At 38.1% G+C, this 27,691-nt stretch overlaps 1 protein-coding gene across 1 annotated transcript in view; it reads left to right on the plus strand.

Moving 5' to 3' along the window:
* Positions 1-23,610, plus strand: part of lasp1 (LIM and SH3 protein 1) — a 29,068-nt gene extending 5,458 nt beyond the window's left edge. The window contains exons 2-7 of the mRNA XM_028455847.1: positions 7,189-7,283; positions 13,669-13,753; positions 16,708-16,815; positions 18,849-18,927; positions 19,438-19,547; positions 21,988-23,610. Of these exons, the coding sequence (XP_028311648.1) occupies positions 7,189-7,283; positions 13,669-13,753; positions 16,708-16,815; positions 18,849-18,927; positions 19,438-19,547; positions 21,988-22,161 (651 nt within the window). The 3' untranslated portion in view covers positions 22,162-23,610. The remainder of the gene's footprint in view (positions 1-7,188; positions 7,284-13,668; positions 13,754-16,707; positions 16,816-18,848; positions 18,928-19,437; positions 19,548-21,987) is intronic.
* Positions 23,611-27,691: the final 4,081 nt, after the last annotated feature.

Consider the following 27,691-nt stretch of genomic DNA (forward strand, 5'->3'; position numbering starts at 1 on the left):
TTATAGAACGGGTGACTCCAATGACTTTGACCGAGTATTGTTTTTCCGGTTAAACCACATTTAGAGAAAAAATACTGAATTCATATTGGCCATTGCCGTTATGAGGAAACGTAATGATATATGAATATCGGTTCATATCGCCGAGGCCTAGCCGAAGTTGTAACGTTTCACCTTGCAAAAGATATGATCGTCCAAACTGTGGGAAATGTGGTGTTCAAAACACTATTTAAAGTAAGATTTTATTAACGTGTGTTACCTCAAAAACAAATTGAAGTCCCTCGACTGATATGCTGCCTTCTTATGTAGCAAGTGTTTACCTTACTTTAATGGTGTCATTTGAGTTTTTCCTTTGGAGCTAAGCAAAAATAAAAACAGTGTGTGACTAAAACAACTTATGACATCAATCTTAATATTTAATGTTAATATAGTTATACTTGGTAAATTGCTTACATAAATTAAAAAAAGTGCCGACTTAAATTATATTTTATCCTCTTTTTGTTTATGGCTAGGAGGTAAATTGGAGGGGTTTATTTTTTTTATTTTTTACTAGTAAACAACTCAAAAAATAGTCTGTATAATCTAAATGATAAAATTTGGAGTTTACAAATAAGCGATCTGATTTTTTTCCCACATCAACCACCTCTTGCTGAGGGTCCATAATCTCGCGTGACTTCAGTTAAATCCTCCTGTTTTTGTAAATTAATAAATTAATAACTGTAGTTGACTCCGTTTAACTGTTTAATTGCCAGTAAAGTGTTTAAACAAGTAAAGACGATAAAACGCAAAAGTGTAAAATGACACATGGCCGTGACATGGAAATGGGTAAACCGTGAAACTAACTGTAATCAGAGGCTCTATGGTGGTACCATATGTGATTAGTAATGTTTGTAATGTAGTAAACATTCTTATTGGATGAAGGTTTTTCTAAATCAGTGACGCATCATCACTGTTCTGCTGTTTTATGGCACTGTTAGCCTGCCCTCATGTTCAGAGGAAACGGTCTACCACCTCTCACTATATTTAGAGGGAATGTAGTGCTGACTCATCAACCACAAATGCCACTAAATGACTAAGTATTTATTATGAAGTACCCTCCCTGTAATGACTCGTGAATACAGGTGCAACTAACGATTATTTTAGCGATCGACTAATCTATTGATTATTTTTTTGATTAGCCATGATTATTTAGCCCCTTATTTATATAGCCCCTGAATTACTGTCAGCTGGAAAATGCAATGAATTTGCTGTATATTTCAATGAAAAAATACAATCAATAAGGTCAAACATCAGAACAAACCAGCAAAATAACAAAAAGCTTGAACAGCTTCAACCACTGAGGGATGAGTCAACTACAATGTTAGTTTATTACAGTGAACCCAAAAACAAAAGAGGAAACTGTTCAGCAGCTGAATCCATCAACGTGTTGCCTTGACACAATACCCTCAAACTTGTTTAAAACTGTTGTGAAGTCAATTGTCACTAATTTGTGTCAGATAATTAACTGCTCATTCGAATCAGGCACCGTACCAAAATCCCTGAAAGTAGCTGCTGTGAAACCTCTGTTAAAAAAGAGAACACCGGATGCCTCTACACTGGCTAACTATAGACCAATCAGCAACCTTCCATTCATGGCCAAGATCATTGAGAAGGTGGTCTTCAACCAACTCAGTCAATTCTTAACATTCAACAAAATATTTGATAAATTTCAGTCAGGTTTTCGTTTTCACCACAGCACTGAAACTGCTCTGATCAAAGTGATCAATGACATAAGGTTGAACACTGATTCCGGAAAAGTATCTGTTCTCATTCTATTGGATCTAAGTGCTGCATTTGACACTGTAGATCATACAATTTTGTTGCACAGATTGCAAACTTGGGTTGGACTTAATGGAAAAGTAATGCAATGTTTAAGTCCTACTTGGAGGAGCGAAGTTATTTTGTAAGCATTGGAAACTTTGAATCTGACAGATTACCAATGTCCTGTGGGGTTCCTCAGGGCTCTGTTCTTTGTCCCCTTCTGTTTAGCCTTTATATGCTTCCTTTAGGACAAATTTTACAGAACTGTAAGGTTGATTATCAGAGCTACGCAGATGACTCACAACTATATCTATCACTGAACCCAGATAACTATGGTCATTGAGGTGTTGTGTGACTGCTTAGGAAAAGTAAACTGCTGGATGAGTGAAAACTTCCTTCAACTAAACCATGACAAGAAGGAGGTGATTGTCTTTGGTAACAAGGAAAAGAGGACTGCTGTCAGCAATTATCTTGAGTCTCGATCTTTAAAAGCTAAAGACCAAGTCAAAAACCTTGGTGTTCTGATTGACTCAGATCTTACATTCAGCAGTCAGATCAAGTTAGGGTTAGGATCAGTTTTAAAGTTTTTACACTGGCTCCCAGTCAGCCTCAGAATAAACTTTAAAGTTCTGCTGCTGGTGTATAAATGTGTGAATGGGTTTGGTCCAGAATACATCAGTGACATGTTAGTCAGGTATGAACACAGCAGGTCTTTCAGATCTATGGTATTGATGTCTCATCTACCAGTACTAGACTACTATTTGTGAAACCATCACAATTGCTAAATATACTTTTATGGAAGAAACCAATAAACCACTAATGTCACCTAAATACGTGCTTTGTGGGGTTGCTTTTTTGCCTGATGTATGAATCATTACTAGAAATGGTAAGATGGGCTTTGCATTTATCTTTGTACTTCTTGGTATTGTAAATATGAAACTGCGTAAATTCCACCGTGGTGGTGGAAATAGCACTGAGCAGCAGCAAGCAGATTAACTCATTCAGTGCCAGCCATTTTCAGAATTTCTACCACACTGCCTCAGTGTCAGCCATTTTAGAGCATTTAGACAGATTTTTTTGTACTATGACAATCTGAAATCTGAAACCAGATTCTGAAAGATTGAAGCCTCTACTTTCATCAAAAAAAAAAAAATGTTTAACTTGTTTCATTCTTCCATAATAAGCAGTTGAATGGAGCAAGTTTTACACAAATTGCCAGTTTCAAAGCAAAAAGCTGAGAAAACAGGCTTTTTCTAAAAAAAATCTCTGCGACTTTTAAGCAATTTTTTTTGCTTTGTTGAAAACTAGAACATCTGAACATTGGTTTCCTTTAAAAGAGAGGGAGAGAGAGATGGGAAAAACAATTTTCCTTTGAATGGCCTGATGTCGATTCATAAAATCCTTAAAACGATCATTTAATAAATCGTTTCTACTATATGTAATGCAGTGAGTGATATGGACTCAATTCTTAATGTAAACATGAATATTTTAAATACTACACTAAGTTAGACTACTATTATTTACAGCATCAGATCTCTGAGAATCAAATCAAATTCTGCAAATAGTTTTTGGAAGTCTGAATCGATGCCCAGCTCTACTTTTGAGCTAATATTCAAGCATATATCAAACCACTTTGCCTGTTCAGTCTGTATGTACATGCAAATAATTTTCACACTCAAGTGTATAGTTTCAGAATGCTCATTAGAAACCCATTTATTACTAACCCATTAACTACAATGGGATTGATACACTGATATCAGGTGGGATTACAAGAGCAACTTTAGCCACACTGCAAGACCTGCAGCCTCCCGTTTAACAAGGAAAACTTCATGTACTGTATATGTGTGATAGTGTCCCAAAACATTATTTGTGAAACCTCTCGCAGCCAAATAAATGGAGGTGTAATTCTTCTGTTGTGACGTGTCACCAGGTAAACTCATCACCAGCTCAGCTAATACACCATCAGCTTAAACCTCTTTGTATCACAAATATTAAAAACACACTTCAGATGAAGCTCTGCATTCATTCAGTCACCCGTTTCTGGTGAAAAGTAGCACGTAAATGTGTGATATTGTCCCAAAACATGCATGTGAGGTAGTTCCATGTCATGGAAAAGAAACGGGTCCGATTGCTTGGAAAATCGGATTACCTACCAATGTATGTATTGTATATTCATATACAGTATCTTTATATTATTTCATATATATATATGGCAAGGGTGTGTGAACTTCTCAAGTACCTACAAGGTTATTGTATTGGCCTTCTCATATTTAGCTTACTGGGTTGAAGCTGTGAGGCTGACTGAGCATTTTCTCAGTGCTGGACTCTTTGATTCTCCCTGACACACATGCATCATGCACTGACACATTTAACCTACATATAAAACTACAGCCATGCTCTGTTAACACTCTCACACACACTGAAGCGTGTGTATACCCATTTGCCCTTGAGCTGCTTGGATGCAGGCAGACAGAAAGGTTTTTTTTCTTTCTCTGATTTATTTTCAGGAGCTTCATCTCTGCAGTGTCCTCATTTTCCAGCTCACTGCCAGACTCAGCACACGAGTGCTCGGGTTTCCTTGAGCTGTAGATGGCTTACTGCTGGATGGCCTTGCTATTCCTAACACACATTTAGGATGTCTTACACCTGTGTATTTGCTTCTACCTGGCCTCTTCAGCTTGGAGGCTTTTTGTACCGTACTGTACTTGTAAATAATGTGTTCAATTATAGTAGAATGATGCAATTAGTTTGAAATATTCTCCAAGGGTTGTAATATTAAGATTGAATATTTATAGCTTGATATGAATGCTATATATACTTGTGTGTAATAGAGCCTTTGATTTATCGTTTCAATAGTTTACCATTTCCATTTTGTTTCTTTTTTGTCAGCTTTCCCTAATCAGATGCCATTACTGTACTGTCTATTAAATGTCCCAAATTCAGTTAATTGAGTTAACGAACATCATATCCATACTTCTTTTTTGCTCCAGAAGTTGGCCGAAAGCTCATGCTGAAATCACGTGCAATGTTGCGCAAAATCTCTAAAATTTCTAGCCATTAGGCTTTCTTTTTACTGCAAAAAATATCATGCAAATGTGTGATATTGCCCCAAATCAGTTTGGGTTCAGTGTGTGTGTTCTTTCCATTTCAGGAGATGAAGTCAGTCCTCCATCCATCCATTTTCTGATCTGCTTGCTTCCAATCAACCTTTACAGTCATGTTTTTGGAATCAAGCTGGGACAAACATGCAAACTCTAGACAGAAAGGACCCAAGTGTCCACACCTCGGCTTGAACCCAGAACCTTGCTGTGAGGCTATTGCTAAGTCTAACCACTACGCCAGTGTGCTAACTTGTTCATATCGTGTAATATTATGTCAGATTTTGCGCCAGGATTTACTTGGAAGATTACATGTAAATGCATGATATTGTCCCAGAACATGTATGTTGGGGTATATTCTGTCATATTGATATTTCTGCTTGATTTTGTTCAACAATATTTATAATAACAGTAACAATATTGCATTTATCCTTTTCAGTAATATCTTTTCCACGTCCGCAGAAAATCAAAAGCTGTATTGTTAACTCCTGATTTGATCCAAACATGATTAAAATGTTTGGATGATTTAGGACTAAGGTTTAATCACAGTCATCATCAAAGGTCGTTCCAGTCACCCAGGTGGAATGTGGAAGAGCTTGTTCGTCCCTTCTCATGGAGTTCAGCTGGTGTGCTTTTTCTAAATGGACAGAAATGTGTTCTTGGAGGATCAAAGTCCGTGTTTGCAGGACTTTGCAATAGTGTTTATATATGGATTGCACCACGCCACGAATCTCCTTGTACATGAGTTTATTAAATGCTAACTTTGTGCAGTGGTTTGAGTGAGACAGTGGATTCCAAGAGGAAAGAAAAAAGGGAAACTATTGGCACCTACCAACAAGTATGTCGGTTACATCCACATATTGTTCTGGTCGATCCAACGAGGCTGTTCAATTAAAAATGTATTTTAGTGCGACTGGTGAAGTAAACGTCCTAGCGTTCTCAGTGTGATCATATTTCTATGTTTGAATATTTCCAGTCTTGCTAAAGTTCATCTTGATGATTTGCCATCAAACTTCACATTAATAAACTGTGTCAAAATGGGCAGAGAAACGACATGTTTTCATTTCTGCAGCTGTTTCATATTCAAAAACCTCTTGAATGGATTTGTTGTTTAGTCGTGCATTTTTTTGTGGGCACTGGGTGTAGAAAATGATAAAGCGTGGGCGAGGGAATGAGAGACATGGTAAATGCCCCAAGGCCAAGTTAATTGGGACTCCTTCTGTCCTTCCCGCCCATTTTCCCCCCTTGCTCTGTTTCCTTTGCTTTCCTCCTTCTCCCATGATGATAGCAGAAGCAGCCAGATCATTGCTTCACTGACTGGCCTTTCCTCTCCCATCACCCTCCAATCTATGCTTGCTTTCCTTTGGCTTTCACCAGCTTCTTACTTTCCTGATCCTCCTTCAGTCCCTCATCGGACCCTCAAGCCGCTGATCGGCACAGGGCCAGGAGAAGGAAAGGAAGGAGGAGGAAAGGGTGGAGAGGGAAACAGAGGCACAATCTTTAGTGGAGAGGAAGAAGGACCTACAGCAATGCATGGCTTCCAAAAAACATTTGTTGGCTCTTGGGTATTATTAGATCCCAGCTTGTAATGTTGTATGTGATGGAAACTCTTTTTCAAACTTGATTTATAAGTTTATCTTATTTGAAATAAAAATTGTTAAATTAATGAGGATAGTTGCTTGTGAGTCAAAACGTATTGCTCATCTCACTTCACGATCCACTCATAAATAGTAACCAGATAGTTGCAGAGGAAGTGGAAACAAAGTGTATGGCTTTATTTTTGTCTTTGAAAATTCCGTCTCAAAATATCTACTTTGTGAAAAACCCAGAGCGGAAATATAATTTAACTAACTCAACTATGCAAGTATGTCTTCGGTCTTCTTTTTTAATTGCTATTCAAATTAATATGTTGCAGATCTCAGCTTTTATTATGCAGATTTGTAATATTTGAGTCAGAAATAAAAACATGACATATTTAAACCGTGTGGAGAAAAAAACAATGACAGACTTTAATCAGCTAGTAAAAATGGTGTTTATGTTAATAATAACACAATTGATAAGGTTTGTTTTTGTTGGAGCAAATATAGTGCATTCAGTAAACTTAAAAACAAGTATTTTGCTATAATTTTCTCTTGTCAAGCAAATGTAAAGTACATTAAGTGGTCTTGAACTTGAAATGCACAATACAAACTGGCCTTCCTTTTCGTTTAGATGCATTTTATTTGTTGAATTTGTGTAGTTTTGTCACTCAAACATGCTTTTTGTATGATGTGCTCTTATTTTTTTCTCACAGGTTTGGCATAAAGGATGCTTCAGCTGCGAGGTTTGCAAAATGACCCTGAATATGAAGAATTACAAAGGCTTCAACAAGACACCATACTGTAATGCGTAAGTTGACCCCAATGTCATCATTTACTCTGTAATCATGTAGTCATCCAGCATCTGTAATGTGTAACACTCAAGCTGCTTCGCCTGCAACCCAAAAACAGCAGTCTTTAATCTGACCCCCCCCCCCACCGCACCCTGATTGAAACAGGACTCTGGCAGTGCATGTGTGAGCATGTTGCAACCCAACGATGGCCCCGCTTTTCCTCCTCTGCTGTTTATCTGTGACTATTCCAGCCCCCCCCTCCAGAGACCAGGCCTATAGCTATGGGGTGTGGGAAAGTACCCCCACCCTTCTTGTACTCGGTGGGGGAAGGGGTGACATCAACAAACAGAATTCCTGAAGTTCCTCTAGAGTGACACAGATGGCTACTCTGAAAGCTAGCATGTTCACTCATGCTGCAGAACATACATTGATGCTCAGGGCTTGTGAGGAATCTATGGAATCTGACTCTCTCTCTTTCTCTGTCTCTCTCTCTGTGTCTCTCTCTCTCTCTGTGTCTCTCTCCCTTTCTCTCTCTCTCTGTCTTTCTCTCTCTCTGTTAAAAGTGTTGGAAAAGTGTCTGAAATCTTTCAGTGGGAAAGAAGCGACGGTGTGGCATGTATTAACAAGTAGGGCTGAATAATCAGGCTAGAAATAAAAAGATAAATCGCAATTGTCATTTGTTTATCAACTGGGTTGTGACAGCAAAATATCATTGAGCATTATGCATTGAAATACCTGCGTTAAGTTCTGTTATTTTTGCAGTATACCAAGGTCATTTCCATTTCTCATTTACCACTCCAGGTTTTTATCACCCGGGATTGTGCTTGGTTTCATCGGGTCAGTTCACTTGACGACACACTTAACATTTAGAAAATAAAATAAAATACATGACAGGGTAGGAGCAATTTCCTAAAACAAGACACTAAGGCAGTGTCTTTTCTTTTAAGTGAGAGAATTGCTTTCTTGTTGCATATTGTGCAAGGAAAGATAAAATACCAAACATACATATCATTATTAACCCATTAACCATTACACGAGGCGCTCCCATTTACTTTCTCTTTAATCCCGAACATTTCTGTCCATTTTAGGAGGTTGGTGGACACAGACACTTCCACAACTATATTATTGACAATTACGACTATCAATCCATTCTTAAATTTCCAAAGATTATCTACATTTTTCAAATTGTAATATTAACCAGGCGAGCCTAATTGGGTTATTACAATGACACTATGCACTTCTGAAGGTGCTTTCAAGTGTTACATGGAAGATTATTAATCAGCAATGACCAAAAATGCTATCGATAATCATTAATAATCAAAAATCGGTTTGTGATCCGATTGAGGCTTCAATAATCAGAGCCGAAGAAGGAAATTGGGCCGATTATCCAGCCCTACAACAATACCCTTTGTGTTTGCATCACAGAGGAAAGAAATTAGAAATCAAAATGTAAATAAAAGAAAGTGTGAGGTGCTGCATATTTTTGTGTCTATGAATAAATATTTTTTGTGCCCCCATATTTTTATGGTATCATAATGAATGAACTCTTGCAGGGTTTTTCACAAATGCACATGCTTTGTTTCGTAGTTGTATTTCAAATGCACACAATCTGTTTTGCAAATATATAATTTATGCAAATTTGTACTATAAATTCTGAAATGCACACGCTCTACTTCACAAATATTATTTTGAGGCACACTTCCATACTTGCAAACTGCTTCTGTGCTGTGAAACCTCTGCGCATTTGTGAGAAAAATCTGTGTGGTGAATTTTGAGACTGTCCTGACGTCACCATTGGCTGATAAAACTGATTGACAGATTCATTAGCCAATTGGTGTGTTTGCTTTCAGCCAATCATATGGCTTACATTTTCTCCACACTCTTGTTTGAACACTGCGCATGCGCACATATCAGTAGCTCTGCAATTGGTTTAAAAGTGTGTGAAACAGATCGTGTGCATTTATGAATATATATTTGCAAAACAGATTGTGTGCATTTGAAATACAACTGCGAAACAAATATTGTGAACCAGAGTGTGTGCATTTGTGAATCTGAAATACAACTATGAAACAAAACATGCACATTTGTGAAAAACCTGCAAGAGTTCATTCATTATGATACTGTTCTGATTCCATATATTTTTTACTTTAGGACCACATGTTCTCATTAGGAATTATGTCAGCATAAGTAGAGCCCTGCCTGCTTTTTTTATGACAGGCCACTTGTTTGTCTTTGCTTTACCTTCAATTTATATGCATTCACTACATGATTTCCCCTGATTATAGTTGTTTACTAGTTTGTTTTTCTCATTTCTAGTGAGTTTTCAGTCCTTTTCCCTTTTATTTAGCAGTTTACCTATAATCTATGCGTGCACTCAGTTCTTAGAATAAAATGTAGGTGTTTCCTTGCTTAGTTGGGTAGGAATCATTCATTATACTTTGAAAAAGCTTCTTTTCGTATTCCTGTCTCTAATTTTCCTTTCACAAGCAAATAAGGCTCTTTAGCCTGTTTATTATTCTCCTCCTGCTCTGTTTAAAACAGGTCTGCTTGCTATAAACAGCTTCAGTGGAAGCACTTCAGGACTACAGCGCTGGATGCTAGGTTTCTGTAATTGATTCTGTAGGAGGATTACGTTATTATTCACATTATTGTTGTTAAACTTTTTTGTCCTGATTTATCTTTAGTTTTTTTGATGAGGCATCACTAATCTTTACAATGGCTGCGCTTGTTTTTTTCTTCTCGGGCACTGACATTGTTCTTTATTTCCCCAGGAGACAATGAGATAATGTCCGCGCATACCCTTTGAATGAATTGAAAATCAATCATTTGTTTCAACATGCTGTCCGCCTAGTACACACATGGTTGATTATTTATTTATTTATTTTTATTTTTTTGAAGAAATTTTGGCAGTTGCAATTAGAGCTGTAGTCAACCAAGTAAATGGTTGGTTGACCAAGACTATGGCACACGTAGCAATTAGTTGACCAAAAAAAAAAAACGGAGAATGAAAAAAAAAAAACAGAATGAATGAGCAGGTGCAGAGGAGGACGAGGAGAAAGAAAGACATATTTTGTATGGCGTTTTTGTGGTGCTGATTTGCTTTTAAACACAGACCATTTATGATATGAACCTTATTCAAGCTTTGAACAGAACCTGACAAAGCAAAAGTGAAACCTACAGGTCTGACAGACATTAGGTATTTATATCAGAGCCCGACCTGAAACTGAAAACATAAAACCTATTTTTCCTCATACAAATGAGATATTTACATTTGTTTTAGTGGTTAGCCTGCTATTATTAATAAACTGGTAATGTCAACATCAGATCAGCGCACGGGGAAACAAACGCACTTCAAACACAGGTGTGCAGTGGGCCCCGCAGCGCCAAAGACAGCAGTGGATCTGTTTACATAATCCACATATCAAATATAAGGATAGTCCATGTTCCTGTGCAGAAAAATGATTGATTTAAGAGTGGATGCTTGTGCTTCAAGCCTGTCTTTATTTGTTCCCTCTCTGCCCTGAGGACAACGCAGTGACAGCTGAAGCTCAACACTTTTTTTTTTTTTGCAGCTTAACACGCATTCACACAGAGTTCTTGCTGGACTTAGAATCATGTTTAGGCATTAAATACATTATATTGATTAATCCTTATCACCTATATAAGTGCATTGCATTTTTTTGCTGGTCAACCAATGAAAATCTTGGTCGACCCCGATGGCGCCGACTAAACAACCACAGTTGGCAGCCCTAGTTGCATTAGTCTTAAGGCAATGTAAACTTCTAAAGACACACATTGCAAAATGCCACAAAGACTCTACTTGTATTTGTGTTACAATGGAATACCCATAGTGTTTTCAATAAGTAGCTAGGGATATTTATATGCATCATAGTAATAAACAAAGTAAAATTGCAAAGTTTACTGACTTCAAACTCTTTGCAAAGCTTATGAATAGAGCTTTGATCAACTGACAGACAAACACAGAAAACAGTTCCCAGTGGAAGGAAACTGACCAAAGGTAGAGCCAAGTTGGACTTGGAAAACACTCACACAAAAAAAACGTAGTAAAGACAAAAATGTATATATCTAATACATGTTACTTTGAATGTACATACAATGAATTGCTCAGCCCTAACTTTCCTGTTTCATCCAGAAACCAGTGCTTCAAGGCACTATGTCATTTAGATAGGTAGGGCCTCCGATTTTCTCTTTCAAAATTTCCTAAATTCCGTTTCAGGGTTTACCCAATTCCACGTCATTTTTGCTGATCTGCCACGAAAGGGAAATTTAAAAAATTACTTGATTATGGGTGTTACTCCTAGAGTAGTTAAGACACGCCCAGTCTCAGCAGCCCCATCCGCACAGCGCTGCACAGTTCCTCAGCTGTCAGTCAATGCTCACTGAAGGCTGTGAGGAGGAAACTAGGTGTGTTTCCCCCCCCCCATTTTATAAACCACAACGACATTTTGGGCCAACAATGTTTGGTTATTGATGTGACGGATCCAGAAAGATGTCACTGATCTAATCTCAGCCAATAGCAAAATTCAATTTGAATAACTGGCGTTCAACCCATACGATACATTTAAATACTTAGACTAAAATTTGAAGAGTGGGACTAGGATCAATTAACTACATTACTTAATGGTTTTCAGGGTGTACTCACACTTTAAACTTCCAAAATCATACCAAACATGATAAATAGGGTTAATAGTCAACTACTGTTATTAATTTACCATTTTATATGCTTCAGATAATGTAAGGCAAATGGTAGGGTGACATTAGACAGATTATGTTTCATTTATTAGACTATCGACCCTCAGCCACCCGTTTCTGGGAAAAATACCAAGGAAATGTGATATTGTCCCAAAGCATGCATGTGAGGCATTTCTATGTGATGTTGGGGCCTGATTTTAAATAGAGATAAAATAGGGGGGGAATTGCTCTCTATTTTTCAGGACGAGAATTCCATGTTTTTCCGCGATAATGGAACTTTGGAGGCCCCAAATTGGATGACATTTAGATGGTGCTCATTTTTGTGTTTTTGATATTTTTAATCTTCTATTACCGTAAACATGTTTCATCCACGCTCCTTCCAAACGTGTAACCTTCCTTACATTATCTTGTAGATGAGTTTTATGGGATTCACTTATACCTTTTAACACTCGCAAACACATCAGTGGTTTGCATCCACTTGGAGGATTTTTTTCAGCCATGAGCATTACCCTTAAAAGCTGTTGTGGTTTCTAAAGTAATAACCTCTGGCTCAGACGAGCCTGGGAATTCTGAGAAGTGATGCACTAACAGAGACACACCCAATGTCACTGAAAATGCACTCAACTTAACAACAAAGCACACTCCACTGTGCCATTGCTAAAATAGTTAAATGTCATCTTAATCTCAGTAATTGTCAGATGTGGCTCTATTATTCCTAATTCACCATGTTTAACCAGTCATTTCATTTTTGTGTAGTACATCTTAAGTTTTTCGTTTGTTTGTTACAGCCTTGCTTTAAAACCAGAAGTTATTTTTGAATTGGTGAAGGCTCGTGATGAATGGAGTTAGTTACTCATGCTTGGTATAGGTCCTCAACAAATAAACACTCATAGACAAGAAATAGCATTTAATTCAAAAGACTGATTGGAAGATGCGCTTCGGCTTTAAAATTTTTATGCTCGGCCCGCATAGTTATCAGCCATGCGAGTCACGTATACACAAGCGTGGATTACATTGTCTTGACACATACATTGTTCTCCATTCCCAGAGACTTTCCTTGCGCCAAGAGCAAAGATGATATATATTTTTTTCCAAATTTAAATATTGGGATTGTTATGGACACGCTTTAGCACACAGGCAACATCGGGCAGCTAAGACGCTGCAGGGGTCCTTAGGTGAAGGCACGGGGTCTAGGTAGATCGCCTGTAGTAATTACGAGATGGTGCGTCTGATGTATGAGTTTTTCACTTATGCAGATAAAGAGTTTAAACAACCCATGCACGCCTGGAATTCCCTTTTGCGTCCAAGTATGCAACAACTATTACAACGGTACAGATTCAAAAAGGTTAAAACAGCAGAAAAGCCCCCATGCTGGGTGATACATAGTGTAGGGTCGTCATCACAGCGCAGGAGATCAAAATCACAGCGTCTGGGAGCCTCAACATTCAACTTTGCTGACAAGAACCATGCCTGTTGAGGCTCTTGACCAAACTCTGTAGTCACACACTTGTAGCCTGCCTTCAACTTCCACATCATTTCAGATGGTCTTGTGAAAGTTCCCCACTGTGACCACTGTGTGCTACTTTTTCTTTAGAATTTAGGAATTAGTGTGATATTATTACGAGAAGAATGCTTTTGTATCTGTGTGTTTGCAGTGCCATCATAATTTGTTTTTTGTTAAACTTGCAGACACTACCCCAAGACAAACTTCACCCCTGTGGCTGACTCTATAGAGAACCTCCGCCTCAAAAAGCAGAGCCAGATGCAGAGCCAGGTGGGTGTTTAAAAAGAGAAGTACAGGCTCTTAAGCACGCCACTCACAGTGCGGATTCTGTCTGGCCGGACAGGACCAGACCAAAAATTCCCCCCCCAGGCCCTGGACCAGGACACAAAGAGGATAGGACTGTTTAGGATTTATTTCAGCTGGTGTCCCACCTGATTTGTAGCAGCATTTTATTTCGGTCCCGCTCCTGTTTTCATGCAGGCTGTTTGTTTCAGCTCGTAAAAAGCTGCTCACTTCACTTTGGATTTGCTGTTTTTTGGTTAAAGTAGTTTCCAAATAAACTGGTGATTGACTATCCCCTGTGTTGCTGGTGCAAGGCAATAGATAGTTGTCTGAAAATTTACAATTAAAGATTTTTACAAAAAATTATTTCACAGCTTTGGAGGGCAGTAAAAATAAATGTTCTGTCTTTAATTACCAAGTGCCAATAAATCCTATACACTGACATCACAAAAAGAGCGGGTCGAGACCATTTTTTTCCAAGGCAAAAAAATTTGTCCTGGTCCGCTCTGTGTGTAGTGACCTACACATTGATGTGATCAAACAATTATTTGACTTATTTACTCGAACATTTTGCTTAATTTAGATTTCATTTGCACCGTAGTTAATTTATACTGTTCATATTTTTAAAGATGTCCTTTTTTGAAACTAGAAGTATAACGGTAAGTAGGTATGTTGACAAATCTCAATAAATGTTTTAGAATTCAAAACTCTGCTAACAAGTTCAGTTACCTTTAAGCCTTCAACCTCCTCAGTCACTCCTCAGGGCATTTTACCCTGCCCTCCTTTAAAATCAAGGAAAGAGAGAAAGCAGGGTGAACAGCAGCGTCCTCAACGGGCAATGAAAGACACTATACAATAATAAATAAATGCTGCTAAATCATGGTAATTTGATTATCATATGTCATTCTTTTTCAGATTGAATGTTTTCTAGGATGCTTCACTTGTTGCTTTTTTAAATATACATATATACCTGTATTGTGTGGTATTTCTAACTTTAAAACCTGCTTAAATGTCAGATTTGGTAAATTTAGAAACTTTTTAATAGCCTCTTATACTTTGATCTATGAAATGTGAAAATTCATGTGGGAGAGTGTTTAGGATCCACGGCGGTATCTGAATGCCCTCGCTTTGGCACTGAGTCAAATCAAATAAAGTCAAGTGAAGGACATGGGAGTGCAAAAATGTAATTTTTTCTAAATAAAATGACCAAAAACATACATAAAATATATTGAAATGAATTTATTTTTTACCTTTGTAACCCGATACCAATCAGTCAATGGACCAATACTGGACCATGGCCCAGTGGTTGGGTACCACTGATGTAACATGTGAACATCACCACCAATTCCTGTCTCTGCTTTGCTAAGGGAACTGTATTGCTATGGTAATGGGGTAGTGGTTTGTTACAACCATTAAAAGACTTTGTAGTGGGAAACAGAGAAGAAGACGTAGCCATTTTTTAAAAAAAAAGGGAAGCGGAGACGATAAATTGATTAGTTGAAGGAGAAAGCAACGAGGAGCGCAAGAAGGGAACAAACAAACAAAGTCGGGAAAAGCCCCAACGCAGAAGTAAAAAGGAGTGCAGCGTGAAAGAGGAAGAGCAAAGTCATATCCCAGAGGAATGCAAATGAAAACAGGGGAAGATTACAATGAGGAAGAAGCTCCTGCTCTAAGGGGTGACGACTGCATGCTGCATTTAAGCAGTAAAATATGAATGAATGAAAAGGCAGCAGGAAAACAGAAGTGGGTGGGGGTGAAACGCTGAAGTGTGATTGGAGGAAAAAAAAGCTGTCTGCATAGACTCTAGAAGACAAAGGAGAAGATAAATACGAGGGGAGGATCAGGTGTTGACTGTAACAATGGTAGTCCCTGCTCACATTAATCTTCTCCATTTATTTGTGTTTGTAGACTCTAGAACTTGGTCACAATCACCTCATGTCATCACAGGCCATGAGGAGGTGAAAGAAGGAATGTTCGACAGTCTGTGAAGCAGCTTCCTGTTAATAGACTGTGTGGGCGGCCTCCATTCAGGAGGGCTGGAAATTACTGTGCAGTCACTATGAGGGCAGGAACAAATGTATGATGTCAGAATCAATGAGTAACCAGGGATAAAGTGAATTAAAAAAACACACGTGTTTTTGTGTGCTTCAATGTTTGACATCACTGCAGTGTGAGGGTGATTTCTGACACCACATTTGTACAACGTTTACTGCTGTAGTCTTTGGGTCAGAATAAGGCGGAGAACTTGAAAACACAATGACTCCCTTTGTCATACCCCGCCTTTTTTTGTTAGCCATTAACTTCTGAATGTATCCCCTTAGAACTCTAAAGTAAACAGGAAGTGAACATCCTCTGATTAAGCAGGAATAATTTCACTTCCTTTTAGCCTTTAATTTACTAATTACTTAATGAAAGTTGTAATTCTTAGTCTATGGATTACTTTAAATGGAATTACTTGTTTCATCATCTGACAAAGCCAGAATAAAACTTAAAGGGCTGCTATATAGAATTTCAGCCAGATTTGCACCACCTAAAGATGCATATTGAAGTCTATACATGACCTATAACAGTACGGCTAAGGGTCCGTCCAATACAGCTCAAATTAACTCATGGTAAAAATTCCAATCTGTTTTCAAAGTGTTCCAGATGAAAGATGAAGCATATTGAAATCTCCTCACAATATGGCTGACCAAAATACTATTTTCAATAAAGACATTTTTTGAGAAGGTCAGAAAATTAAGAGTTCCAAGTCTGCTCCTTTATTTTAAAACTTTTTTTAATTGATTTATTTTTAATTTATTTTAACTTTTTTTGTGCATAGTTGGTAAATGATTTATGTTGATGTAATATATAGAATATGTTCATCTAATTGACTAATGCTCCCACACACATTTGTGTCAGTATCTTACTCTTAAACATGATCTTGTCCTTTTGTTGTGCAGGTCCACTACAAGGAGGAGTTTGAGAAGAGTAAAGGGAAAGGCTTCAGCGCCGTTGCAGACACGCCCGAGATGCAAAGATTTAAGAAAGCACAGGATCAAATCAGCAACGTGAGTATCACTGCAGTTCTTTATATATACAGACTCCTCAGATGCTGTTAATCTAAACTATTTAGGCTGTAAGCCTGGACAGAAACGGTAGAATCAAGAGATGAAAAGGGAGTGTGTGTGTGTGTGTGTGTGTGTGTGTGTGTGTGTGTGTGTGTGTGTGTGTGTGTGTGTGTGTGTGTGTGTGTGTGTGTGTGTGTGTGTGTGTGTGTGTGTGTGTGTGTGTGTGTGTGTGTGTGTGTGTGTGTGTGTGTGTGTGTGTGTGTGTGTGTGTGTGTGTGTGTGTGTGTGTGTGTGTGTGTGTGTGTGCGTGCGTGCGTGCAAGGCTCCCCATCAAACCTCCATCATTACATCCCAGCAGCTCTGCACTCACTAATGGTATAATTGTTGGGGAGGGTGGTGTGTAATTACTGTTTCCATTCAAGGAAGGCTCATCCTTTCCATCTGAGATCAACATGCATTTGTAAATTATGGAAAGAAGTGTGTATTAAATATATTCATAGGTGTACACACATGCTGAGTGACACAAAGTCAAGTGTGTTTGGCCACAACTAATGAAAGAACGTCTGCTTACAGTCACAATCAATGGAATGGCTGATCACTTCAGATTACATTTAGTTGGTGTTTCTTTTGTATCTTTGATGTAGATTTGATTAATCTATCATTTCTGAGGTCTAAACGCACATGATGTGTTCTGCCTCCTCATTTCAAACAAACCCAGTAATCCCGCTCAGCATATTGAACTCCAGATTAGCCTCTCACTGCCTCCCTCTCACTCGCTCTTTTCACTGTCCTTTGCACAAACACTCCGAATGTGAATGTGCTGCTCTGTGACGCTGCCGGCACACTGGGCCCTTTGAGTTTGGCTGAAGCGTGGACAGAATCGGTGTCGGCACTCATGGCTGCAGCGCTGTGACTCAGTGTGATTTCAGCCCAGTGACTCAGTGGTGTCATACAGCACCGAGTCCTCTGAGCTTTTGAAGGAATGGATGATTGAAGTTGAAACTGCAGCGTCCGTCTCTCACGGTTGATTCATGTTGTTTGATCACTAAATAACTTGTGGATTTTACAATCTGTCAATGAAATGTTGAGCGTATTTTGCAACATATTGAGGTTTTATCAGCTTCAGACTATTGCTGTTTTTAGTCATTTGACTCCTCCCCCTTCCTGTTCCCCATGCAGTTTCCTGTTAAATCATGCCAGCCTCAGCAGAGTTTCCTCCTCTAGTTTGCTTCACCTGTTCTTCCTGGTGTGTCAGAATGGTTGCTAAGCAACTGTGAGCTCACTCCATATTATCATGTCATTTCCTCCCTGTGACAAACTACTTCCTGAGTAGTCAGTGCCCCACCTTTCACCAATGTTCAAGTAATAATGTAGGAAACAGGGAGACCCCTGGTGGATGGTTAATGAAGTACATGTAGTTTAATAAGCTTCAGCTTGATGTGTTGCACTTGAATACATTTTCCTATAAGGGACAGTATTGAAAATGTTTTTTTCACACAGTGGGGCAGCCATGAAGAAATCCATGTAATCTGCTCTTACATCACCTGTACAGTTAAAAAAAAACTTCCGAATCTGTTTTAGAGTAGGATTCTTTTATCTTGGAGGTGAAAACACTAATGAAACAAGAGTATTCAAAAACCTCCGCCAAGTTTAGATCAGCTCATATCCTTGCTCAAAAACTACTTCTGGATACTGTATCTGCCGTACCTTCCAGATCATCTCGAAAAATAAACTTCTTGTTCCTTTTGACATTGTCTATCAGCTCACCAAATTTCATTTGAAACCTTTTGAGATTTCCTGCTAAAAAACATCCAAATTAACAGACGGACAGACAAATGCCAAGCAGGTCTTTATTACCTCCTTGGCGGAGGTAACAAAGACAAAATGCCACCAAATAAATGTTTAAAGCTTTGTTTTGGAATCTGTGACAAACTGCAAAAAGGGAAAAGGAAGCTGGACTGCTTCCATGCTGTTCTGTTTGTCTATTTTTTGTCCAAATTTGTGCTTTGACATGTTTTTGTTCCTCTGTTTAGATCAAATACCATGAGGATTTTGAGAAGAGGAAGATGGGAGGAGAAGGTCCTCCTCCACAGCTTGGAAACCCGAGCCCAGGTACTCACTTTCTTATGACTACTTATTAACTAAGCACCATTTGGGCCTAAATAATAAATAACAGTGAATTTCTCAGATGTAATTTGTATCTTGCAGTAATAAGCTGTTTAACACTCGTTCCTCTGACTTTCCTTTGACATTTAACCCATTCACCTTTTTGCAATGCATCAAATACAAGTTATTTTGTTGTTGTTTACCAAGCTTAAATAAAATCAGATACACTTCTAAAGCTGATTATGCATTGTCTAATAAAGAAAGATGTCAGTGAAGTTGTTGCTCAGACTCAAACACTGTGAAACTCTTTATAAAACTGAAGTGCATGTTGGGTCTTGATAGAAGCATCACAGAGAAAGAGGAAGAGTTAAAGGACAGTAGTTTCACACTACGTGCCTGAGTGGAACTAAGCTTGTACAACAGGAACATGCAACATGTCTCAATATGTCTGAATGATTTCATGCACACTTGGGAAAATTAATGACAATGCTGTTCTAACCAATGATTTCTACTTAGTTCCTTCACCAGGAGCCTACCAGCAGCCTGCAGCTTCCCAGAACTACCACTTTGAACCTACCCCTGAACCAGTGCCCCAGGCAGCGGCTGCTCCGCCTCCCAGTGCCGGGGTAAGGGCTTCGTTTAGTCCTGACGAGGCTTCAAGTCTCTATCACCATTTTTTATGTTGATGCACAAAAAATTTGACATTATGTCCATCTTTGATGTTTTTCTCGTGTTGCCGGTTCGCTTTTTGGAGAATGACCATATATTTATTTTTATTTATTTATTTATTTATTTATTCAGTTCATTTCCGACATGGTTGCATTCACAGAAATTCATTTGACATTATATGGGTTGTAACGTAACCAAAAGGATCTTCTGAAGTGTCTTTTAGCTTCACCATGGTGCTGATAGCTCACACAGACAAGGCCTACAGAGTTGGATAACATCATTTTTATAATCATTACACCAACTGCTCTCAAAACTGCCTCCATATGGTGGAGCAGCTCACTGTAAAGCCTGAAACATGCTGTGTGTTTTCAGAGGAGCATTAAAAAGTCCATGTTTATTTTTGGGTCACACTAAAGGTTTTATGTTTTTAAAGCATCTTAAAATGCAATTTCTTTTCTGGATTATTACTTACTCCAGTGTTTATTGTTGGACACAAACGTGAAAACAACAGTTTCAAAATGTGCACTTTATTCTTCAATATTAACATATTATGCAACATGCAAACAACGTTTTAATTGTATCACTGTCTGTAGACTTAAAGCTAGGGTAGGCGATTTTCTCCAGATACACTTTTTAAGTTTTTGGTTGAAATTGTCTTTATGTTCTGACAGAAATTTAGATCTTATGTGCTCTCAAAAAGGAATGAAGAAAATCCATCAACTAGCAGCTGTAAACCTGGAATAACTTCGACCAAATGGAAAAAAACAAAGCGTTTTTTTTAACCAATCACGTCTCCCTGTCTCACTGCTGACAGAGTTAAAACAGTTTTTGGTCACGTTTTTTAACATATATAATGGTAAAGTTTATTGTTTACTTACTGCTGAATGAGACATGAGACAAAGTTTCTACACAATAGAAGTGATGAGCTGAGCTCCTCTTCTGCAGCAGCTGTGCACATGCATGTGAGTGAGATGGAGCACAGAGGGGAGGGGCGAGGGAGGTAAAGCCGGAGCCATTGGGGAGGCTACATTCAAAATAATGCTAGCTTTTGAAAATCAGTTACCCTGCCTTTAAAACATAACGCCTGCTCCTCTGGAAGCCTCCGCAGCATGTTGTTCATTGTTTGCTGTTAATAAAACACAGACAGACAGTTGGTACAGGAACATGGCAGAGTATCAATAATAACAGAAAAAACACACCTTTTGTCTGTGATTGGACTCTGTTTGGCAGTGCTTCATGTGTGGCGTAGCCATGAAAAAAAATAACACTCACAATAAGCACTTTTTGTCCGTCTCGGTTCTCTTTGACTCAATCCATTGTAGAAATGACTCTTGTATCGCTCTGCAAAATGTTGAAACAAGGCAGTGTTGACTGGACAAGGTAAGGTCTGGAGCAGACCAATCACAGCCCTTGCAGTCCGCTAGGCGCACATAAGGTTACAGCGTAGGGGTCTGCGTCGATGCAGAGCTACGCGTAGCTACGGCATCAACCTGACACAGTAGCATGATTTCAGCTCTAGAAGACATCTCTAAATGGAGTTACCTCATTTACATTTCCTGGGGACCCCAAACTTAACAGGAAATGGAAGCTGCCATTCCAGCGAAACAGCTGTTTTTCACTCGGTACTTCACAATATAATTTCACTGACAATTGTTTCCATGCTGGTGTATTCTAACCTTTGAAAGCCGGTAAAACTGTTTTGTTGAGTCACGTATTCTGTCACAACATCTCTCTATCTTACTGGCTGAAGTCATGTTTACTTTACCGGCTTTGGAGCCATTGAAGCGATAGTTGACTATGGGTGTCCTTTAATAGACAGAATGTCTCTCTGCAGCTTGTGCTCAGATTCACTTGCATCCAAGCATGAAAGGTGACATCTTAAAAGTGAACTTCTCCAGAAATTAAACTTTCCTGGGCTTCCTACAGTTATCTAGCTGAGAGTTTGTCCACTGATGTCACAGTCGGGCCACTGCCATTTTAGCAAACTCAAAATAATTCATTACAAACCGAGCATTGTTTAGCCTTTTTTTTTACTGGATATCAGCATGTTTTTTGTTACAAACATAAGATGACATCAAAGTGTAAATGGTGACATTTACACTTTGAATGGAGATGCTCTGCCCCTGACATCCAGCCATCACAATGTTGCCTATACACACAGTGTTACAATTGTCTATTGTTTGTACTTGTTTTTTATTCCACATCAACAGTTCAGAAGGTTCATTTTCTGCCTGATGTGTCCCAACCACAAAGCATCATGAAATGTTACTTTTTATTCACCTGTCCTGGCTGATTTATTGCTGTGATAAAAATGTGTGATAGACGTCTGATTGAAATCTCATCAAGAGTAAAGGATAGGCTAATCGTTAGCATGTGTGTTTTCTGTCCCCTGAACAGAAGCGGTACAGGGCCGTGTACGACTACGCTGCTGCTGATGAAGACGAGGTGTCCTTCATGGACGGAGACGTGATTGTAGACGTGCAGCAGATTGATGAGGGCTGGATGTACGGCCGTGTAGAGCGCACGGGCCAGCAGGGGATGCTGCCCGCCAACTACGTGGAGGCCATTTGAGATGGAGGGAAAGAAAAAGAAAGAAAAAAAGGAAAAGCCCAGTGCCATCTAATCTTTAACGTTTTACTTTTCCCCGATGCATCCTATCAGACCCCAAACCCTCCACCCCTGTTCATTCTGTTCATCCAACCACCGACTCACTCTCTCTCTGTGTCTTACTATCTGTGCTGGTGTCCGACGTCCCTTAGCTCCCTTCTTTTGTGTGTCTTAAATCAGAAACGGTGTGTCAGCAGTTGTAACGTGTCGGGCTCCTCCATTCCAGACAAACCTCATAAAAAAAAAAACTAAAAAGGTGTAAAGCTTTTTCTTATGAAAAAAAAAAAAAACATTCCCCACACATTGGCCAAGACCAAAAAAGATTTAACAGTGAGGAAAACGTGCTGTTGGTTCATTGTGTTTTCTTAAGTTTGCAGCTCAATCTTAACCCGACTGGAAACACAGAGCGGAATCTCATCAGATGTTAAGCTGAAATATATTTGACTCGTCTACATTCCTTTAACCTCTAACCTCGTCGCTGTGGCGCCCAATCAGTCTTAACAGAGAGGCTTTTTAATATATTTATAGTTGAAGATGTATTGGTCGTTCTTCGTTTGCAGTGTTTATTATGAAACTGGAATCAAAGCCTAAAAGAGAACAAATTATTATTTTTTCTGTATATGTTATTTCTCCAAGCCACACTTGAAACGATGAGTGTGCAACACGTCACATCCAGGGAAAGTCCTTCATTGTTAGGTGACCAAGGTTAAACTTTTTTGCTGACAAACAAACATCGCCGTTAAAGAAAAACCCTATAAAGAAAATGAGGCAGAGCACAAGTTGATATTGTAAATCTATTTTGGTTTTACGTGTATGTCCCTGTTTTTCTCCGAGAACATTCCAGTTTTTTTCTTGATCCATTCAATGTGAGAGAAGTTATTGAAATCCTTGGCTGTGGTAAGTGTTGTCATGTTCTCTCCAGCTTTTCTTCTTTTTGCTCTCCTTGTTATCATAAGATGCCTATTTTCAAAAAAGAAGTCAGTGTAAATATAATTAAACCAGCCAGTTGATTTGTGGGGTAATAAAAGTGAAATAAAGTGTTCAACAGTGGAAAGGTTCCTTTATGTGTGGCTCAGGTCTGGTCAGAATTAACTGCTGGATGAACTAAAGCAAAAACAGTCTGAAAGAGGCTTTTCTAAACATCATGAGCTGCATTAAACAGACCGTTATTAGCAGGTGGAGCTCAGAGTGGGTGCTTTTTTATTTTTTACCAAGAGTAAATTCAGCTTTACTAACTAAAACGAAGGCTCTCTCAATGTAGCTTAACAACATTGTATATGTATCATACAGGTGGGTGAGGGGATTTTTTTCAAAGGTCACACAGGTGTGATAGAAACGGGGCCGTAATGTGATTTTTAAAAGAGAATATTTAGTTCAAAGGGTCAGTCTGAGCTCTTAAAAAAAAAAAAAAAATGGATCAGCTGGTTTTAAGGGTTCATGAACACACTGTACGGAATGTGTCGCTTCTTTAATGGACTGAAGTAAGAGATTTCCTGATTGGTTAAATTTAACTGGAAAATGCTTCCTACACTGGTGGTAGCTTTCATTACTTAGATGATTCCTGAATTGTGTATCTTTTTCATTTTATTGTTTAAAAAATGTGTGTGTGGATTTTTTTTTCATCAGATAGGAGCAAAATTGCATGATTTAGAGCATTTGTCAAACTCTAGGCCTGGGGGCCAAATCTGGCCTTCCAGAGCATCTGATTTGGCCCGCCTGGAGAAAGTGGAAATGACAGAAAACATGAATCATTGTGTAAAATACCAAATAATTCAAAAATCCTCCAATTATTCCGCAAAATCTCCCCAAATTACATCAAAAATTGGTCAGGAAATACATAAATACATGAAAGGACATTTAAGTTATTGTCACTTATTGCTTGGATTTTATTTTTATTTTCATCAACTAATTGTTGATGCCTTTTGTACTTTGTTTATTTTTAAAACTGGAAGTGCAAACTTAAGCACATTAATGTTGAAATAACTTGTTTTCCCGCCTAAAACCTGTGGCCCCACTTCTGATCGAACTGGTCCATATTTGGCCCTTAAGCTAAAATGAGTTTTGACAACCCTGAATTAGAACAAAGAGTGAGACTGGAGCTGCTGTTGAACGTTAGTGAGCGCCTAACATCCTTGGTGTGCAGTAGGACCAATACTTGTGTGTCTCCACTCAGTTTGTGTGTGGCTCCCAGTGCAGTCTCTCCTTCCTTCCAGTCGCCGTCATTGGCCCCTTTTTGCTTCTGATCAACCATTCCCTGCTCTTATGATACTGGTGATATATCGTAGACTTTGCAGAGTGAAATCATATAATCCACAATGCACAAGTTTAGCACTCAGACCACTTTGGTGCATTCCATTTTTTTTTTGTTTTTGATATAATTCTTTTTTTTATATATATATATATATATATAGATGACAAAATTAAAGATACCACATAATGACATGCAATTGTATTCAAATCTCAGAATGGATACGTACTTCAAACAAGGACCCAATATCACTTCCTGCTGCCCTGTAACAGCACTTCAAATTGTACTTTTAATTCTGCAGATTCAATAAAATGTCTTTTTTTCTCAGTCTGGGGTTTTATTTTGCGTGATTTCATTCAAATGTTTTCTACACTTTGAAAAAAACAAAGCCATTAAAGATTAGATTAGCACAACCTTTTAAAATCATAACCAGCTCTACAAAGTCCACCAAACAACAGAAATATAGTTTCCTCTACATGTGTATTGTCACATAGGGGCATCATACTAATTATTAATTTATAGAATAAGGGTTTTTTGTTTTTCAAGCAACAGTCAATGCTGTTATTTGAGATGACCTGTAATCCAGAGGTGGGTATAACTTTTATCACAGCAGGGCTACGACAATGTGATTGTTTCTGATCCGAGGGCCACATTCTCAACAACATTAATGTCAGCAATAATAACCAATCTGAGCATTAACACAGAAATCCACAAACGTATCAGTGTGTTTTTGTCATCATTGGCATATTGTGCTCAAATAAATACATTTTGTGCTTTAGTGATTTTTTGTCATTTTGTTTTATTTTTGTGTATTTTTCTTATCGTTTTGAGTTTTCGGAGGCATGTGTACTTTTGCTGTTTTGTCTATTTTTTCTATTTAATTTTCTGTCGCCTTGAGTATTTTTATTCTTATTTTGTGTCTTTTGGTTTTGTGAGTAATTTTGTGCATTTCTGTTGTCTTAATGTGTGTTTACTGTTTAGTGAATAATATGCATTTTTGTCACCTATTTCTGCTGTTTTTTTGTACTTTGCTGTGTTTTTGCTTTAATTATGAGTGTTTTTGTTTTATATATTTTCTCTCATTTTATGTAGTAGAGTAAACAGACGCGCTAAACCACAAGTGTCAAACTCATGGCCCGGGGGCCAAATCCGGCCCTTTGGTGCATCCAATTTGGCCCACAGGAGAAAGCAAAAATGACTAAGAAAACATAAATCATTGTATAAATTAAACTAAACATTTGCAGGGGCTCACAGTTTTCCTTGTGTTTAAATTTCGTGATTGCAATAATTTTTTATGTTATCGTTCAATATTCCTCAAAGTATTAGATAATATTTCCCTTGATTAAATAGAAATTGGTCACAAAATTTGGGAATTTTAAAGTGAATATCCTGTTGGGACAGATATCTATCACATTGCTTGGCTATTGTTGATTTCTTACATATTGTGTTTGTATTTTGTGTATACGTAGAAATGAAAACTAGGGCACAATAATGTTGAAATTACTCGTTTTCGTGGCTCACTTGAGATCAAACTTATCCGTATTTGGCCCCTGAACTAAAAATGAGTTTGACACCCCTGTTCTATAGTAAACTAATATGGAGGTAGATTTGTGTCTTTATTATTCAATCAAAAACCGAAAAAAAAAAAAAAAGTTTACTTCAATAAAAAATAAATATGAAAGTGTCTATTGTCTACGGTTGCGGTGCGTAGCGTCTTGGGTTAGGTTATAACCCTATATCGCAACAATTTTTAGAGGTAGGTTTAGTCTTAGTCACGTGACTTAAACTGGTCAATTCTGACCTATCACGTGACCAAAACTGACCAATGAGGGGGCGCTGCGTACGGATAGACTGCCTGCATTGATATTGATATATATTTATTTTTTATTTTTTTAGACCCAAATAATTCATTTTTTATTGAAAAATAACAACTGTTGTCTTTCGCTCTGAGCTTTATTTTCCCTCGTTTTTGACTGAAAGGCGGGTGCGTCGGGTTTTCTCCGTAAAACACCGAAGCTCTACGATCTTTGCCGATGTGCTCCGGCCGCTTCCCTGTTTGTGCAGCGCGTCCCACCATCACCACCATCATCACCATCACCGGCCATCGCTGACGGTGCTTCATCATGTTGGACATACTGGTGTTGATGTTCTTTGCCGTCATGGGCCTGGTCTTCCTCTCCTACATCATCTACATGCTGTGACCATGTGGACCAGAGACCTCCTGCATCCGTCCATGAACAGTGAGAGGCCATTTCTGTCTCCATCAGGCTTTTCATGTTCATGTTTCCATCTGCTCTGGAGGCCCCTCAGTGCATGGATGATACACACCACTTTAGGATATTATCATAATGTAGAGATGATTGTTACCACAGACATGTGATTGTAGCTGATCTGAGGGTCACATGACCAACATTCATATCAGCATTAGAATAATCAGCAGCCTGAGCATTAACACGGGCTTTTTCTTGTCGTTTTACGGGGTGGTTTTGAAGTCGTTTTTTAAACGTTTCTCTAATTTTGTGTGACTTGAGTATTTTTATATAATTTTATTGTGTTTTTGGAATCATGTGTATTATTGGTGTCGTTTTTTGTATTTTTGTAGTCCTGTATTTTCCCTTCATTTTGTGCGTTTTTGTTGTCATTTTGTATTTTTGGAGTCATTCAATGTGTTATTGGTGTTGTTTTCTATCTTGTTCAGTTTTTTATATAATACATTTCTAGTTGCCTTGTATTTATTTATTTATTTATTGTAGTGAATTACTGTATTTCTACTGTGTTGTGTAATTTTGGCATCGTTTTAGAGTCGACTGTTTATTTTTGGAGTCGCTTTATATAAATTTCATGTTTTTCTTTAAAAAGAATATTTGTAGTTGTCATTCTGTCTAGTTTTGTTGTCATTTTGTGTTTTTGGAGTCATGTGTATTATTGGTGTAGTTTTTTGTATTTTTGTAGTCCTGTATTTAAACTTCATTTAATGCGTCTTTGTTGTCATTTTGTGTTTTTGACTCAAAAACACAAAATGACTGTATTAGTATTATTATTGGTGACGTTTTGTATATTTTTAAGTTTTTTTGTATCTTTGTAGTTATCTTCAGTGTTATAAGAGTAAATATGTATTTCTGTCTTTTTTCTCCATAATTTTGTGTGTTTACTCTGGGGGCTGCCCCTACCCATGCCTGCTAATGTGAAATATTATAAATGTAAGGTAGTATTCATGTTATTTGTCCTGTTCCAGGCCACAGGATG

Source organism: Gouania willdenowi, chromosome 8 (genome assembly GCF_900634775.1).
Source record: "Gouania willdenowi chromosome 8, fGouWil2.1, whole genome shotgun sequence".
NCBI classification, from domain to species: Eukaryota; Metazoa; Chordata; class Actinopteri; order Blenniiformes; family Gobiesocidae; genus Gouania; species Gouania willdenowi.